This window comes from Oncorhynchus nerka, unplaced genomic scaffold (genome assembly GCF_034236695.1).
Source record: "Oncorhynchus nerka isolate Pitt River unplaced genomic scaffold, Oner_Uvic_2.0 unplaced_scaffold_836, whole genome shotgun sequence".
In the NCBI taxonomy this organism is placed as follows: domain Eukaryota; kingdom Metazoa; phylum Chordata; class Actinopteri; order Salmoniformes; family Salmonidae; genus Oncorhynchus; species Oncorhynchus nerka.
This window is the reverse complement of record NW_027040435.1, coordinates 13,486-27,192: the sequence shown is the minus strand read 5'-3', so window position 1 is coordinate 27,192 and position 13,707 is coordinate 13,486. Positions and strand designations below refer to the sequence as shown.

The window sequence follows — 13,707 nt, the reverse complement described above, 5'->3', positions numbered from 1 at the left end:
AGGTCCTGTACGGTAGGTCCTGGGTAGTAGGTCCTGTACTGTAGGTTATATACTGTAGGTCCTGTACTATAGGTCCTGGGTAGTAGGTCCTGTACTGTAGGTCCTGTATGGTAGGTCTGGGTAGTAGGTCCTGTACTGTAGGTCCTGTACTGTAGGTCCTGTACGGTAGGTCATGGGTAGTAGGTCCTGTACTGTAGGTCCTGGGTAGTAGGTCCTGTACTGTAGGTCCTGTACTGCGGTTCCTGGGTAGTAGGTCCTGTACTGTAGGTTATATACTGTAGGTCCTGTACTATAGGTCCTGGGTAGTAGGTCCTGTACGGTAGGTCCTGGGTAGTAGGTCCTGTACTGTAGGTCCTGGGTAGTAGGTCCTGGGTAGTAGGTCCTGTAATGTAGGTCCTGTAGGTCCTGGGTAGTAGGTCCTGTACGGTAGGTCCTGGGTAGTAGGTCCTGTACTGTAGGTCCTGTACTGTAGGTCCTGTACTGTAGGTCCTGGGTAGTAGGTCCTGTACTGTAGGTCCTGTACTGTAGGTCCTATACTGTAGGTTATATACTGTAGGTCCTGTACTGTAGGCCCTGTACTGTATACTGTAGGTCCTGGGTACTGTAGGTCCTGTACTGTAGGTCCTGTACTGTAGGTCCTGTACTGTAGGTCCTGTACGGTAGGTCCTGGGTAGTAGGTCCTGTACTGTAGGTCCTGTAAAACTGTAGGTCCTGTACTGTAGGTTATATACTGTAGGTCCTGTACTGTAGGTCCTGGGTAGTAGGTCCTGTACTGTAGGTCCTGTACTGTAGGTCCTGGGTAGTAGGTCCTGTACTGTAGGTCCTGTACTGTAGGTCCTGTTATATACTGTAGGTCCTGTCCTGTAGGTCCTGTACTGTAGGTCTTGGGTAGTAGGTCCTGTACTGTAGGTCCTGGGTACTGTAGGTCCTATACTGTAGGTTATATACTGTAGGTCCTGTACTGTAGGTCCTGTACGGTAGGTCCTGGGTAGTAGGTCCTGTACTGTAGGTCCTGTACGGTAGGTCCTGGGTAGTAGGTCCTGTACTGTAGGTCCTGTACTGTAGGTCCTGTACTGTAGGTCCTGGGTAGTAGGTCCTGTACTGTAGGTCCTGGGTAGTAGGTCCTGGGTAGTAGGTCCTGTACTGTAGGTCCTGTACGGTAGGTCCTGGGTAGTAGGTCCTGTACTGTAGGTCCTGTACTGTAGGTCCTGGGTAGTAGGTCCTGTACTGTAGGTCCTGGGTAGTAGGTCCTGGGTAGTAGGTCCTGTACTGTAGGTCCTGTACTGTAGGTCCTGTACGGTAGGTCCTGTACGGTAGGTCCTGGGTAGTAGGTCCTGTACTGTAGGTCCTGTACTGTAGGTCCTGTACGTAGTAGGTCCTGTACGGTAGGTCCCTGTAGGTCCTGTACTGTAGGTCCTGGGTAGTAGGTCCTGTACTGTAGGTCCTGTACTGTAGGTCCTGTACGGTAGGTCCTGTACTGTAGGTCCTGTACGGTAGGTCCTGTACTGTAGGTCCTGTACTGTAGGTCCTGTACTGTAGGTCCTGTACTGTAGGTCCTGTAGTAGGTCCTGGGTAGTAGGTCCTGTACTGTAGGTCATGTACGATAGGTCCTGTACTGTAGGTCCTGTACTAGGTCCTGTAGTAGGTCCTGTACTGCAGGTCCTGTACTTTAGGTCCTGGGTAGTAGGTCCTGTACTGTAGGTCCTGTACGGTAGGTCCTGTACTGTAGGTCCTGTACGGTAGGTCCTGTACTGTAGGTCCTGTACTGTAGGTCCTGTACGGTAGGTCCTGTACTGTAGGTCCTGTACTGTAGGTCCTGTACTGTAGGTCCTGTAAAAGTAGGTCCTGTACTGTAGGTCCTGTACTAGGTCCTGTACTGTAGGTCCTGGGTAGTAGGTCCCTGTAGGTCCTGTACGGTAGGTCCTGTACTGTAGGTCCTGTACTGTAGGTCCTGGGTAGTAGGTCCTGTACTGTAGGTCCTGTACTGTAGGTCCTGTACTGTAGGTCCTGTACTGTAGGTCCTGTACTGTAGGTCCTGGGTAGTAGGTCCTGTACTGTAGGTCCTGTACTGTAGGTCCTGGGTAGTAGGTCCTGTACTGTAGGTCCTGTACTGTAGGTCCTGGGTAGTAGGTCCTGGGTAGTAGGTCCTGGGTAGTAGGTCCTGTACGGTAGGTCCTGTACTGGTAGGTCCTGTACTGTAGGTCCTGTACGGTAGGTCCTGTACTGTAGGTCCTGGGTAGTAGGTCCTATACTGTAGGTCCTGGGTAGTAGGTCCTGTACTGTAGGTCATGGGTAGTAGGTCCTGGGTAGTAGGTCCTGCACTGTAGGTCCTGTACTGTAGGTCCTGTACTGTAGGTCCTGTACTGTAGGTCCTGCACTGTAGGTCCTGTACTGTAGGTCCTGTCCTAGGTCCTGTACTGTAGGTCCTGTACTGGGTAGGTCCTGTAAAAGTAGGTCCTGTACTGTAGGTCCTGTACTTTAGGTCCTAGGTCCTGTACGGTAGGTCCTGTACTGTAGGTCCTGTACGGTAGGTCCTGTACGGTAGGTCCTGTACGGTAGGTCCTGTACTGTAGGTCCTGTACTGTAGGTCCTAGGTCCTGTACTGTAGGTCCTGTACTGTAGGTCCTGGGTAGTAGGTCCTGGGTACTGTAGGTCCTGTACGGTAGGTCCTGTACTGTAGGTCCTGTACTGTAGGTCCTGTAGGTCCTGGGTAGTAGGTCCTGTACTGTAGGTCCTGTACTGTAGGTCCTGTACTGTAGGTCCTGGTAGTAGGTCCTGTACTGTAGGTTATATAGGTCCTGTAGGTCCTGTACTGTAGGTCCTGGGTAGTAGGTCCCTGTAGGTCCTATACTGTAGGTCCTGTACTGTAGGTCCTGTACTGTAGGTCCTGTACTGTAGGTCCCTGTAGGTAGTAGGTCCTGTACTGTAGGTCCTGTACGGTAGGTCTTGGGTAGTAGGTCCTGTACTGTAGGTCCTGTACTGTAGGTCCTGTACTGTAGGTCCTGTACTGTAGGTCCTGTACTGTAGGTCCTGTACGGTAGGTCCTGGGTAGTAGGTCCTGTACTGTAGGTCCTGTACGGTAGGTCCTGGGTAGTAGGTCCTGTACTGTAGGTCCTGTACTGTAGGTCCTGTACTGTAGGTCCTGGGTAGTAGGTCCTGTACTGTAGGTCCTGGGTAGTAGGTCCTGGGTACTGTAGGTCCTGTACTGTAGGTCCTGTACTGTAGGTCCTGTACTGTAGGTCCTGTACTGTAGGTCCTGGGTAGTAGGTCCTGTACTGTAGGTCCTGGGTAGTAGGTCCTGTACTGTAGGTCCTGTACTGTAGGTCCTGTACTGTAGGTCCTGTACTGTAGGTCCTGTACTGTAGGTCCTGTACTGTAGGTCCTGGGTACTGTAGGTCCTGTACTGTAGGTCCTGTACTGTAGGTCCTGTACTGTAGGTCCTGTACTGTAGGTCCTGTACTGTAGGTCCTGGGTAGTAGGTCCTGTACTGTAGGTCCTGTACTGTAGGTCCTGTACTGTAGGTCCTGTACGGTAGGTCCTGTACTGTAGGTCCTGTACTGTAGGTCCTGTACTGTAGGTCCTGGGTAGTAGGTCCTGTACTGTAGGTCCTGTACTGTAGGTCCTGTACGGTAGGTCCTGTACTGTAGGTCCTGTACTGTAGGTCCTGTACTGTAGGTCCTGTACTGTAGGTCCTGTACTGTAGGTCCTGTACTGTAGGTCCTGTAAAAGTAGGTCCTGTACTGTAGGTCCTGGGTAGTAGGTCCTGGGTAGTAGGTCCTGTACTGTAGGTCCTGTACTGTAGGTCCTGGGTAGTAGGTCCTGTACTGTAGGTCCTGTACTGTAGGTCCTGGGTAGTAGGTCCTGTACTGTAGGTCCTGGGTAGTAGGTCCTGTACTGTAGGTCCTGTACTGTAGGTCCTGTACTGTAGGTCCTGTACTGTAGGTCCTGGGTAGTAGGTCCTGTACTGTAGGTCCTGTACTGTAGGTCCTGTACTGTAGGTCCTGTAAAAGTAGGTCCTGTACTGTAGGTCCTAGGTAGTAGGTCCTGTACGGTAGGTCCTGTACTGTAGGTCCTGTACTGTAGGTCCTGTATGGTAGGTCCTGTACTGTAGGTCCTGTACGGTAGGTCCTGTACTGTAGGTCCTAGGTCCTGTACTGTAGGTCCTGTACTGTAGGTCCTGTACTGTAGGTCCTGGGTAGTAGGTCCTGTACTGTAGGTCCTGTACTGTAGGTCCTGTAGTAGGTCCTGTACTGTAGGTCCTGTACGGTAGGTCCTGTACTGTAGGTCCTGTACTGTAGGTCCTGGGTACTGTAGGTCCTGTACTGTAGGTCCTGTACTGTAGGTCCTGTACTGTAGGTCCTGTACGGTAGGTCCTGTACTGTAGGTCCTGTACTGTAGGTCCTGTACTGTAGGTCCTGTACTGTAGGTCCTGTACTGTAGGTCCTGTAGTAGGTCCTGTAGGTCCTGTACTGTAGGTCCTGTACTGTAGGTCCTGTACTGTAGGTCCTGTAGTAGGTCCTGTACTGTAGGTCCTGTACTGTAGGTCCTGTACTGTAGGTCCTGTAGGTCCTGTACTGTAGGTCCTGGGTAGTAGGTCCTGTACTGTAGGTCCTGTACTGTAGGTCCTGTACTGTAGGTCCTGTACGGTAGGTCCTGTACGGTAGGTCCTGTACTGTAGGTCCTGTACTGTAGGTCCTGTACTGTAGGTCCTGGGTAGTAGGTCCTGTACTGTAGGTCCTGTACTAGGTCCTGTAGGTCCTAGTAGGGTAGTAGGTCCTGGGTACTGTAGGTCCTGGGTAGTAGGTCCTGTAGTAGGTCCTGTACGGTAGGTCCTGTACTGTAGGTCCTGTACAGTAGGTCCTGTACTGTAGGTCCTGGGTAGTAGGTCCTGTACTGTAGGTCCTGGGTAGTAGGTCCTGTACTGTAGGTCCTAGTAGGTCCTGTACTGGGTAGTAGGTCCTGTACTGTAGGTCCTGTACTGTAGGTAGTAGGTCCTGTACTGTAGGTCCTGTACGGTAGGTCCTGTACTGTAGGTCCTGTACGGTAGGTCCTGTACTGTAGGTCCTGTACGGTAGGTCCTGTAAACTGTAGGTCCTGTACTGTAGGTCCTGTACTTTAGGTCCTGTACTGTAGGTCCTGTACTGTAGGTCCTGTACTGTAGGTCCTGTACTGTAGGTCTGTAGGTCCTGTACTGTAGGTCCTGGGTAGTAGGTCCTGTACTGTAGGTCCTGTACTGTAGGTCCTGGGTAGTAGGTCCTGTACTGTAGGTCCTGTAGGTCCCTGGGTAGTAGGTCCTGTACTGTAGGTCCTGTACGTAGGTCCTGTACTGTAGGTCCTGTACTGTAGGTCCTGTACTGTAGGTCCTGTACTGTAGGTCCTGTACTGTAGGTCCTGGGTAGTAGGTCCTGTACTGTAGGTCCTGTACGGTAGGTCTGTACTGTAGGTCCTGTACGGTAGGTCCTGTACTGTAGGTCCTGTACGGTAGGTCCTGTACTGTAGGTCCTGTAGGTCCTGTAGGTCCTGTACTGTAGGTCCTGAACTGTAGGTCCTGTAGGTCCTGGGTAGTAGGTCCTGTACTGTAGGTCCTGTACGGTAGGTCCTGGGTAGTAGGTCCTGTACTGTAGGTCCTGTACGGTAGGTCCTGGGTAGTAGGTCCTGTACTGTAGGTCCTGGGTAGGTCCTGTAGGTCCTGTACTGTAGGTCCTGTACTGTAGGTCCTGTACTGTAGGTCCTGTACTGTAGGTCCTGTACTGTAGGTCCTGGTACTGTAGGTCCTGTACTGTAGGTCCTGTACTGTAGGTCCTGGGTAGTAGGTCCTGTACTGTAGGTCCTGTACTGTAGGTCCTGGGTAGTAGGTCCTGTACTGTAGGTCCTGTACTGTAGGTCCTGTACTGTAGGTCCTGTACGGTAGGTCCTGTACTGTAGGTCCTGTACTGTAGGTCCTGTACTGTAGGTCCTGGGTAGTAGGTCCTGTACTGTAGGTCCTGGGTAGGTCCTGTACTGTAGGTCGGTAGGTCCTGTAGGTCCTGTACTGTAGGTCCTGTACGGTAGGTCCTGTACTGTAGGTCCTGTACTGTAGGTCCCTGTAGGTCCTGAACTGTAGGTCCTGTAGGTCCTGGGTAGTAGGTCCTGTACTGTAGGTCCTGTACGGTAGGTCCTGTACTGTAGGTCCTGTACTGTAGGTCCTGTACGGTAGGTCCTGGGTAGTAGGTCCTGTACTGTAGGTCCTGGGTGTAGGTCCTGGGTGTAGGTCCTGTACTGTAGGTCCTGTACTGTAGGTCCTGTACGGTAGGTCCTGTACTGTAGGTCCTGGGTAGTAGGTCCTGTACTGTAGGTCCTGTACTGTAGGTCCTGTACTGTAGGTCCTGTAGTAGGTCCTGTACTGTAGGTCCTGGGTAGTAGGTCCTGTACTGTAGGTCCTGTACTGTAGGTCCTGTAATGTAGGTCCTGTACTGTAGGTCCTGAGGTAGTAGGTCCTGTACGGTAGGTCCTGTACTGTAGGTCCTGTACTGTAGGTCCTGTACGGTAGGTCCTGTACTGTAGGTCCTGTACGGTAGGTCCTGGGTAGTAGGTCCTGTACTGTAGGTCATAGGTACAGTAGGTCCTGTACTGTAGGTCCTGTACGGTAGGTCCTGTACGGTAGGTCCTGTACTGTAGGTCCTGTACTGTAGGTCCTGGGTAGTAGGTCCTGTACTGTAGGTCCTGTACTGTAGGTCCTGTACTGTAGGTCCTGTACTGTAGGTCCTGTACTGTAGGTCCTGTACTGTAGGTCCTGTACTGTAGGTCCTGTACTGTAGGTCCTGTACTGTAGGTCCTGGTAGGTCCTGTACTGTAGGTCCTGTACTGTAGGTCCTGTACTGTAGGTCCTGGGTAGTAGGTCCTGTACTGTAGGTCCTGTACTGTAGGTCCTGTAGGTCCTGTAGGTCCTGTACTGTAGGTCCTGGGTAGTAGGTCCTGGTAGGTCCTGTACTGTAGGTCCTGTACGGTAGGTCCTGTACGGTAGGTCCTGTACTGTAGGTCCTGGGTACTGTAGGTCCTGTACTGTAGGTCCTGTACTGTAGGTCCTGGGTAGTAGGTCCTGTAGGTCCTGTAGGTCCTGTACTGTAGGTCCTGGTACTGTAGGTCCTGGTAGTAGGTCCTGGGTAGGTCCTGTAGGTCCTGGGTAGGTCCTGTACGGTAGGTCCTGTACTGTAGGTCCTGTACTGTAGGTCCTGTACTGTAGGTCCTGGGTAGTAGGTCCTGTACTGTAGGTCCTGGGTAGTAGGTCCTGTACTGTAGGTCCTGGGTAGTAGGTCCTGTACTGTAGGTCCTGTACTGTAGGTCCTGTACTGTAGGTCCTGGTAGGTAGTAGGTCCTGTACTGTAGGTCCTGTATGTAGGTCCTGTACTGTAGGTCCTGTGGGTGTAGGTCCCTGTAGGTCCTGTACTGTAGGTCCTGTACTGTAGGTCCCTGCAGGTCCTGTAGTAGGTCCTGTACTGTAGGTCCTGTACGGTAGGTCCTGTACTGTAGGTCCTGTACGGTAGGTCCTGTACTGTAGGTCCTGTACTGTAGGTCCTGTACTGTAGGTCCTGTAGGTCCTGTAAAAGTAGGTCCTGTACTGTAGGTCCTGTACTTTAGGTCCTGGGTAGTAGGTCCTGTACTGTAGGTCCTGTACGGTAGGTCCTGTACTGTAGGTCCTGTACTGTAGGTCCTGTAGTAGGTCCTGTACTGTAGGTCCTGTAGGTCCTGTAGTAGGTCCTGGGTACTGTAGGTCCTGTACTGTAGGTCCTGTACTGTAGGTCCTGGGTAGTAGGTCCTGTACTGTAGGTTATATACTGTAGGTCCTGTACTATAGGTCCTGGGTAGTAGGTCCTGTACTATAGGTCCTGTACGGTAGGTCCTGTGTAGTAGGTCCTGTACTGTAGGTCCTGTACTGTAGGTCCTGTACTGTAGGTCCTGTACTGTAGGTCCTGTACTGTAGGTCCTGTACGGTAGGTCCTGTACTGTAGGTCCTGTACTGTAGGTCCTGTACTGTAGGTCCTGGGTAGTAGGTCCTGTACTGTAGGTCCTGTACTGTAGGTCCTGTACTGTAGGTCCTGTACTGTAGGTCCTGTACGGTAGGTCCTGGGTAGTAGGTCCTGTACTGTAGGTCCTGTACGGTAGGTCCTGGGTGTAGGTCCTGTACTGTAGGTCCTGTACTGTAGGTCCTGTACTGTAGGTCCTGTAGGTCCTGTAGGTCCTGTAGGTCCTGTACGGTAGGTCCTGGGTAGTAGGTCCTGTACTGTAGGTCCTGTAGGTCCTGGGTAGTAGGTCCTGTAGGTCCTGTACTGTAGGTCCTGGGTAGTAGGTCCTGTACTGTAGGTCCTGTACGGTAGGTCCTGGGTAGTAGGTCCTGTACTGTAGGTCCTGTACTGTAGGTCCTGTACTGTAGGTCCTGTACGGTAGGTCCTGTACTGTAGGTCCTGTACGGTAGGTCCTGTACTGTAGGTCCTGGGTAGTAGGTCCTGTACTGTAGGTCCTGTACTGTAGGTCCTGGGTCCTGTAGGTCCTGTACTGTAGGTCCTGTACGGTAGGTCCTGTAGTAGGTCCTGTACTGTAGGTCCTGTACTGTAGGTCCTGTACTGTAGGTCCTGTACGGTAGGTCCTGTACTGTAGGTCCTGTACTGTAGGTCCTGTACTGTAGGTCCTGGGTAGTAGGTCCTGTACTGTAGGTCCTGTACGGTAGGTCCTGTACTAGGTAGGTCCTAGGTACGGTCCTAGGTCCTGTACTGTAGGTCCTGGGTAGTAGGTCCTGTACTGTAGGTCCTATACTGTAGGTCCTGTAAAAGTAGGTCCTGTACTGTAGGTCCTGTACTGTAGGTCCTGTACTGTAGGTCCTGTACTGTAGGTCCTGTACTGTAGGTCCTGTACTGTAGGTCCTGTACGGTAGGTCCTGGGTAGTAGGTCCTGTACTGTAGGTCCTGTAGTAGGTCCTATACTGTAGGTCCTGTAGGTCCTGGGTACTAGGTCCTGTACTGTAGGTCCTGGGTAGTAGGTCCTGTACTGTAGGTCCTGGGTAGGTCCTGTACTGTAGGTCCTGTACTGTAGGTCCTGTACTGTAGGTCCTGGGTAGTAGGTCCTGTACTGTAGGTCCTGTACTGTAGGTCCTGTACGGTAGGTCCTGGGTAGTAGGTCCTGTACTGTAGGTCCTGTACTGTAGGTCCTGGGTAGTAGGTCCTGTACTGTAGGTCCTGTACTGTAGGTCCTGGGTAGTAGGTCCCAGGTAGTATGGGTAGTAGGTCCTGGTAGGTCCTGGGGTAGTAGGTCCTGTACTGTCCAGGTCCTGGGTAGTAGGTCCTGTACTGTAGGTCCTGTACGGTAGGTCCTGGTAGTAGGTCCTGTACTGTAGGTCCTGTACTGTAGGTCCTGTAGGTCCTGTACTGTAGGTCCTGTACTGTAGGTCCTGTACTGTAGGTCCTGTACTGTAGGTCCTGTAGTAGGTCCTGTACTGTAGGTCCTGTACTGTAGGTCCTGGGTAGTAGGTCCTGTACTGTAGGTCCTGTAAAGGTAGGTCCTGTAGGTCCTGTAGTAGGTCCTGTACTGTCCTGTAGGTCCTGGGTAGTAGGTCCTGTACTGTAGGTCCTGTACTGTAGGTCCTGTACTGTAGGTCCTAGTAGGTCCTGTACTGTAGGGTAGTAGGTCCTGTACTGTAGGTCCCTGTAGGTCCTGTAGGTCCTGTACTGTAGGTCCTGGGTAGTAGGTCCTGTACTGTAGGTCCTGTACTGTAGGTCCTGTACTGTAGGTCCTGTACTGTAGGTCATGGGTAGTAGGTCCTAGTAGGTCCTGCACTGTAGGTCCTGTACTGTAGGTCCTGGGTAGTAGGTCCTGTACTGTAGGTCCTGGTAGTATACTGTAGGTACTATAGGTCCTGTACTGTAGGTCCTGTACTGTAGGTCCTGTACTGTAGGTCCTGTACTGTAGGTCCTGTATACTGTAGGTCCTGTACTGTAGGTCCTGTAGGTCCTGTAGGTCCTGTAGGTCCTGTAGGTCCTAGGTACTGTAGGTCCTAGTAGGTCCTGTACTGTAGGTTCTGTACGGTAGGTCCTGGGTAGTAGGTCCTGTACTGTAGGTCCTGGGTAGTAGGTCCTGTACTGTAGGTTCTGTACGGTAGGTCCTGGGTAGTAGGTCCTGGGTAGTAGCCTATGAGGAAATGGTCCAGATATCAGAATGTGTAGTTGTTCCATTGAGAGAATTATATGGAACAACAACGATTCATCCTACTGTTCTCTAGCCTGCAATCCACAATGGCTGGGATAAAACTGATGGACTGTTGCCACTGGCTAGCCGGGCTAGTAGACCACAATTTTTACTAGCTCGTTTCTGAAATAAGTGCCATGAGATCTTTGAAAATACAAAATATCCTTAACGGCAGGGCTAGTTGGACACATTTTTCTACTGACCCGGTCTGAAACGTACTAGCCTCGGGCTAGCAGACTGGCTTCATTTCCATCCCTGACTGTAGTGAAACAGAGTGACATTCAGTCAGTGGAGATTCAAGATAACGGTACTGTCTTTCCTCTGTCTACTCATTGGCAGGTGATATCTGCCCTGAGGCTTCCTAGGAGGAGTCTGAACCATCTGGAGGTGACTAGGAGCAGTAGTCAGGTCAGTTCCTGATACAGTAGGACGGAGGTGACTAGGAGCAGTAGACAGGTCAGTTCCTGATACAGTAGGATGGAGGTGACTAGGAGCAGTAGACAGGTCAGTTCCTGATACAGTAGGATGGAGGTGACTAGGAGCAGTAGTCAGGTCAGGTCCTGATGCAGTAGGATGGAGGTGACTAGGAGCAGTAGTCAGGTCAGGTCCTGATGCAGTAGGATGGAGGTGACTAGGAGCAGTAGACAGGTCAGTTCCTGATACAGTAGGATGACTAGGAGCAGTATACAGGTCAGGTCCTGATACAGTAGGATGGAGGTGACAGGTCAGGGTCCTGATACAGTAGGATGGAGGTGACTAGGAGCAGTAGACAGGTCAGTTCCTGATACAGTAGGATGACTAGGAGCAGTATACAGGTCAGTTCCTGATACAGTAGGATGACTAGGAGCAGTAGAAAGGTCAGTTCCTGATACAGTAGGATGGAGGTGACTAGGAGCAGTAGACAGGTCAGTTCCTGATACAGTAGGATGGAGGTGACTAGGAGCAGTAGACAGGTCAGTTCCTGATACAGTAGGATGGAGGTGACTAGGAGCAGTAGACAGGTCAGTTCCTGATACAGTAGAATGACTAGGAGCAGTAGACAGGTCACATCCTGATACAGTAGGATGTTCAGTATTACATTGTGTTCTTGTTTTATTTTGTATATGTGTATTTTATTGACTATCAGCTGTAAAGTTTACCCTCAGGGATAATAAAGATTCTCTACTCTACTCAGGGCCAGCCAGAGAGCCCCAGGTGTAGGAGCAGGGGCCAGCCAGAGAGCCCCAGGTGTAGGAGCAGGGGCCAGCCAGAGAGCCCCAGGTGTAGGAGCAGGGGCCAGCCAGAGAGCCCCAGGTGTAGGAGCAGGGGCCAGCCAGAGAGCCCCAGGTGTAGGAGCAGGGGCCAGCCAGAGAGCCCCAGGTGTAGGAGCAGGGGCCAGCCAGAGAGCCCCAGGTGTAGGAGCAGGGGTCAGGACCATGGCAACACCCCGAAGAAGAGACGTCACCTCACCAGACAGGGCAGCTCCTCCTCTTCCTCCTCATCCTCACTGTGCTCCCCCCGGGGGTCGTCCCGCCTCACTCTGTGTCACTGCCTTTCTCCCAGCATGCTGAGCCCCACCGACAACCTCCAGGTATTCTTCCTAATGATAATAATAATAACAACCAATAATAATAACAATATTAATAATATTATTATTGTTAGGTGCCCTTCCTGGACTCCTTCACCGCCCTCCCCGTCCGTCAGCCGCCCAGGGAGGAGTTGGAGTGGAAACAGGTGAGAGCAGAGCGCCACCTACAGGCTGGAGGCCAAACCGTGGTGGTTGCGTGGATCAAGAAGATTACAAAATAGACTTGCAGAATTTGGCTTCCTGCTCTTTTCTCTTCCTAGTAAAGTTGATATATAGTTGAAACATTGTCCAACAGGAAGTTATCCTGTATTCCGGTAGTAGTGACCATTCTGACTGTGTGTCGTGTTGAAGGTAGTAGATTTGCTGTGGAGCGACCCGAAGAGCCAGCCAGGCTGCAGTCCCAACACCTTCAGGGGAGGAGGCAGTTACTTCGGGCCAGACGTGACCAGAAGCCTGCTGGAGAGACACGGCATGACTCTGCTGATCAGATCACATGAGTGTAAACAGGAGGGCTACGAACTCTGCCACGACGGACAGGTGACTAGGCCTGCTTCTAATCTCCAGTGAACAGGACTAGCTCTATAAGACAGGCTGACTCTCTATAAGATATATGATGGCTAGCAGACTGACTAGCTCTATAAGATATATGATGGCTAGCAGACAACAAGACTCCTATAAGATATATGATGGCTAGCAGAACAGGACTAGCTCTATAAGATATATGATGGCTAGCAGACAACATGACTAGCTCTATAAGATATATGATGGCTAGCAGACAACAGGACTAGCTCTATAAGATATATGATAGCAGACAACAAGACTAGCTCTATAAGATATATGATGGCTAGCAGACAACAGGACTAGCTCTATAAGATATATGATGGCTAGCAGACAACAGGACTAGCTCTATAAGATATATGATGGCTAGCAGACAACAGGACTAGCTCTATAAGATATATGATGGCTAGCAGACAACAGGACTAGCTCTATAAGATATATGATGGCTAGCAGACAGGAACATAGCAGACAACAGGACTAGCTCTATAAGATATATGATGGCTAGCAGACAACAGGACTAGCTCTATAAGATATATGATGGCTAGCAGACAACAGGACTAGCTCTATAAGATATATGATGGCTAGCAGACAACAGGACTAGCTCTATAAGATATATGATGGCTAGCAGACAACAGGACTAGCTCTATAAGATATATGATGGCTAGCAGACAACAGGACTAGCTCTATAAGATATATGATGGCTAGCAGACAACAGGACTAGCTCTATAAGATATATGATGGCTCTATAAGATATATGATGGCTAGCAGACAACAGGACTAGCTCTATAAGATATATGATGGCTAGCAGACAACAGGACTAGCTCTATAAGATATATGATGGCTAGCAGACAACAGGACTAGCTCTATAAGATATATGATGGCTAGCAGACAACAGGACTAGCTCTATAAGATATACTATAAGATATATGATGGCTAGCAGACAACAGGACTAGCTCTATAAGATATATGATGGCTAGCAGACAACAGGACTAGCTCTATAAGATATATGATGGCTAGCAGACAACAGGACTAGCTCTATAAGATATATGATGGCTAGCAGACAACAGGACTAGCTCTATAAGATATATGATGGCTAGCAGACAACATGACTAGCTCTATAAGATATGATAGCTCTATAAGATATATGATGGCTAGCAGACAACATGACTAGCTCTATAAGATATATGATGGCTAGCAGACAACAGGACTAGCTCTATAAGATATATGATGGCTAGCAGACAACAGGACTAGCTCTATAAGATATATGATGGCTAGCAGACAACAGGACTAGCTCTATAAGATATATGATGGCTAGCAGACAACAGGACTAGCTCTATAAGATATATGATGGCTAGCAGACAACAGGA

General features: G+C 50.5%; 1 protein-coding gene across 1 annotated transcript in view; it reads left to right on the top strand.

Annotated features, from left to right (window-relative positions):
- The window catches only part of LOC135571033 (serine/threonine-protein phosphatase with EF-hands 2-like), a gene marked incomplete at its 3' end in the record, with an annotated part of 80,400 nt that overhangs the window by 56,510 nt on the left and 10,183 nt on the right, over positions 1–13,707 (top strand). Inside the window, exons 12-15 of the mRNA XM_065016847.1 lie at positions 10,555–10,623; positions 11,390–11,785; positions 11,857–11,928; positions 12,134–12,319. Of these exons, the coding sequence (XP_064872919.1) occupies positions 10,555–10,623; positions 11,390–11,785; positions 11,857–11,928; positions 12,134–12,319 (723 nt within the window). The remainder of the gene's footprint in view (positions 1–10,554; positions 10,624–11,389; positions 11,786–11,856; positions 11,929–12,133; positions 12,320–13,707) is intronic.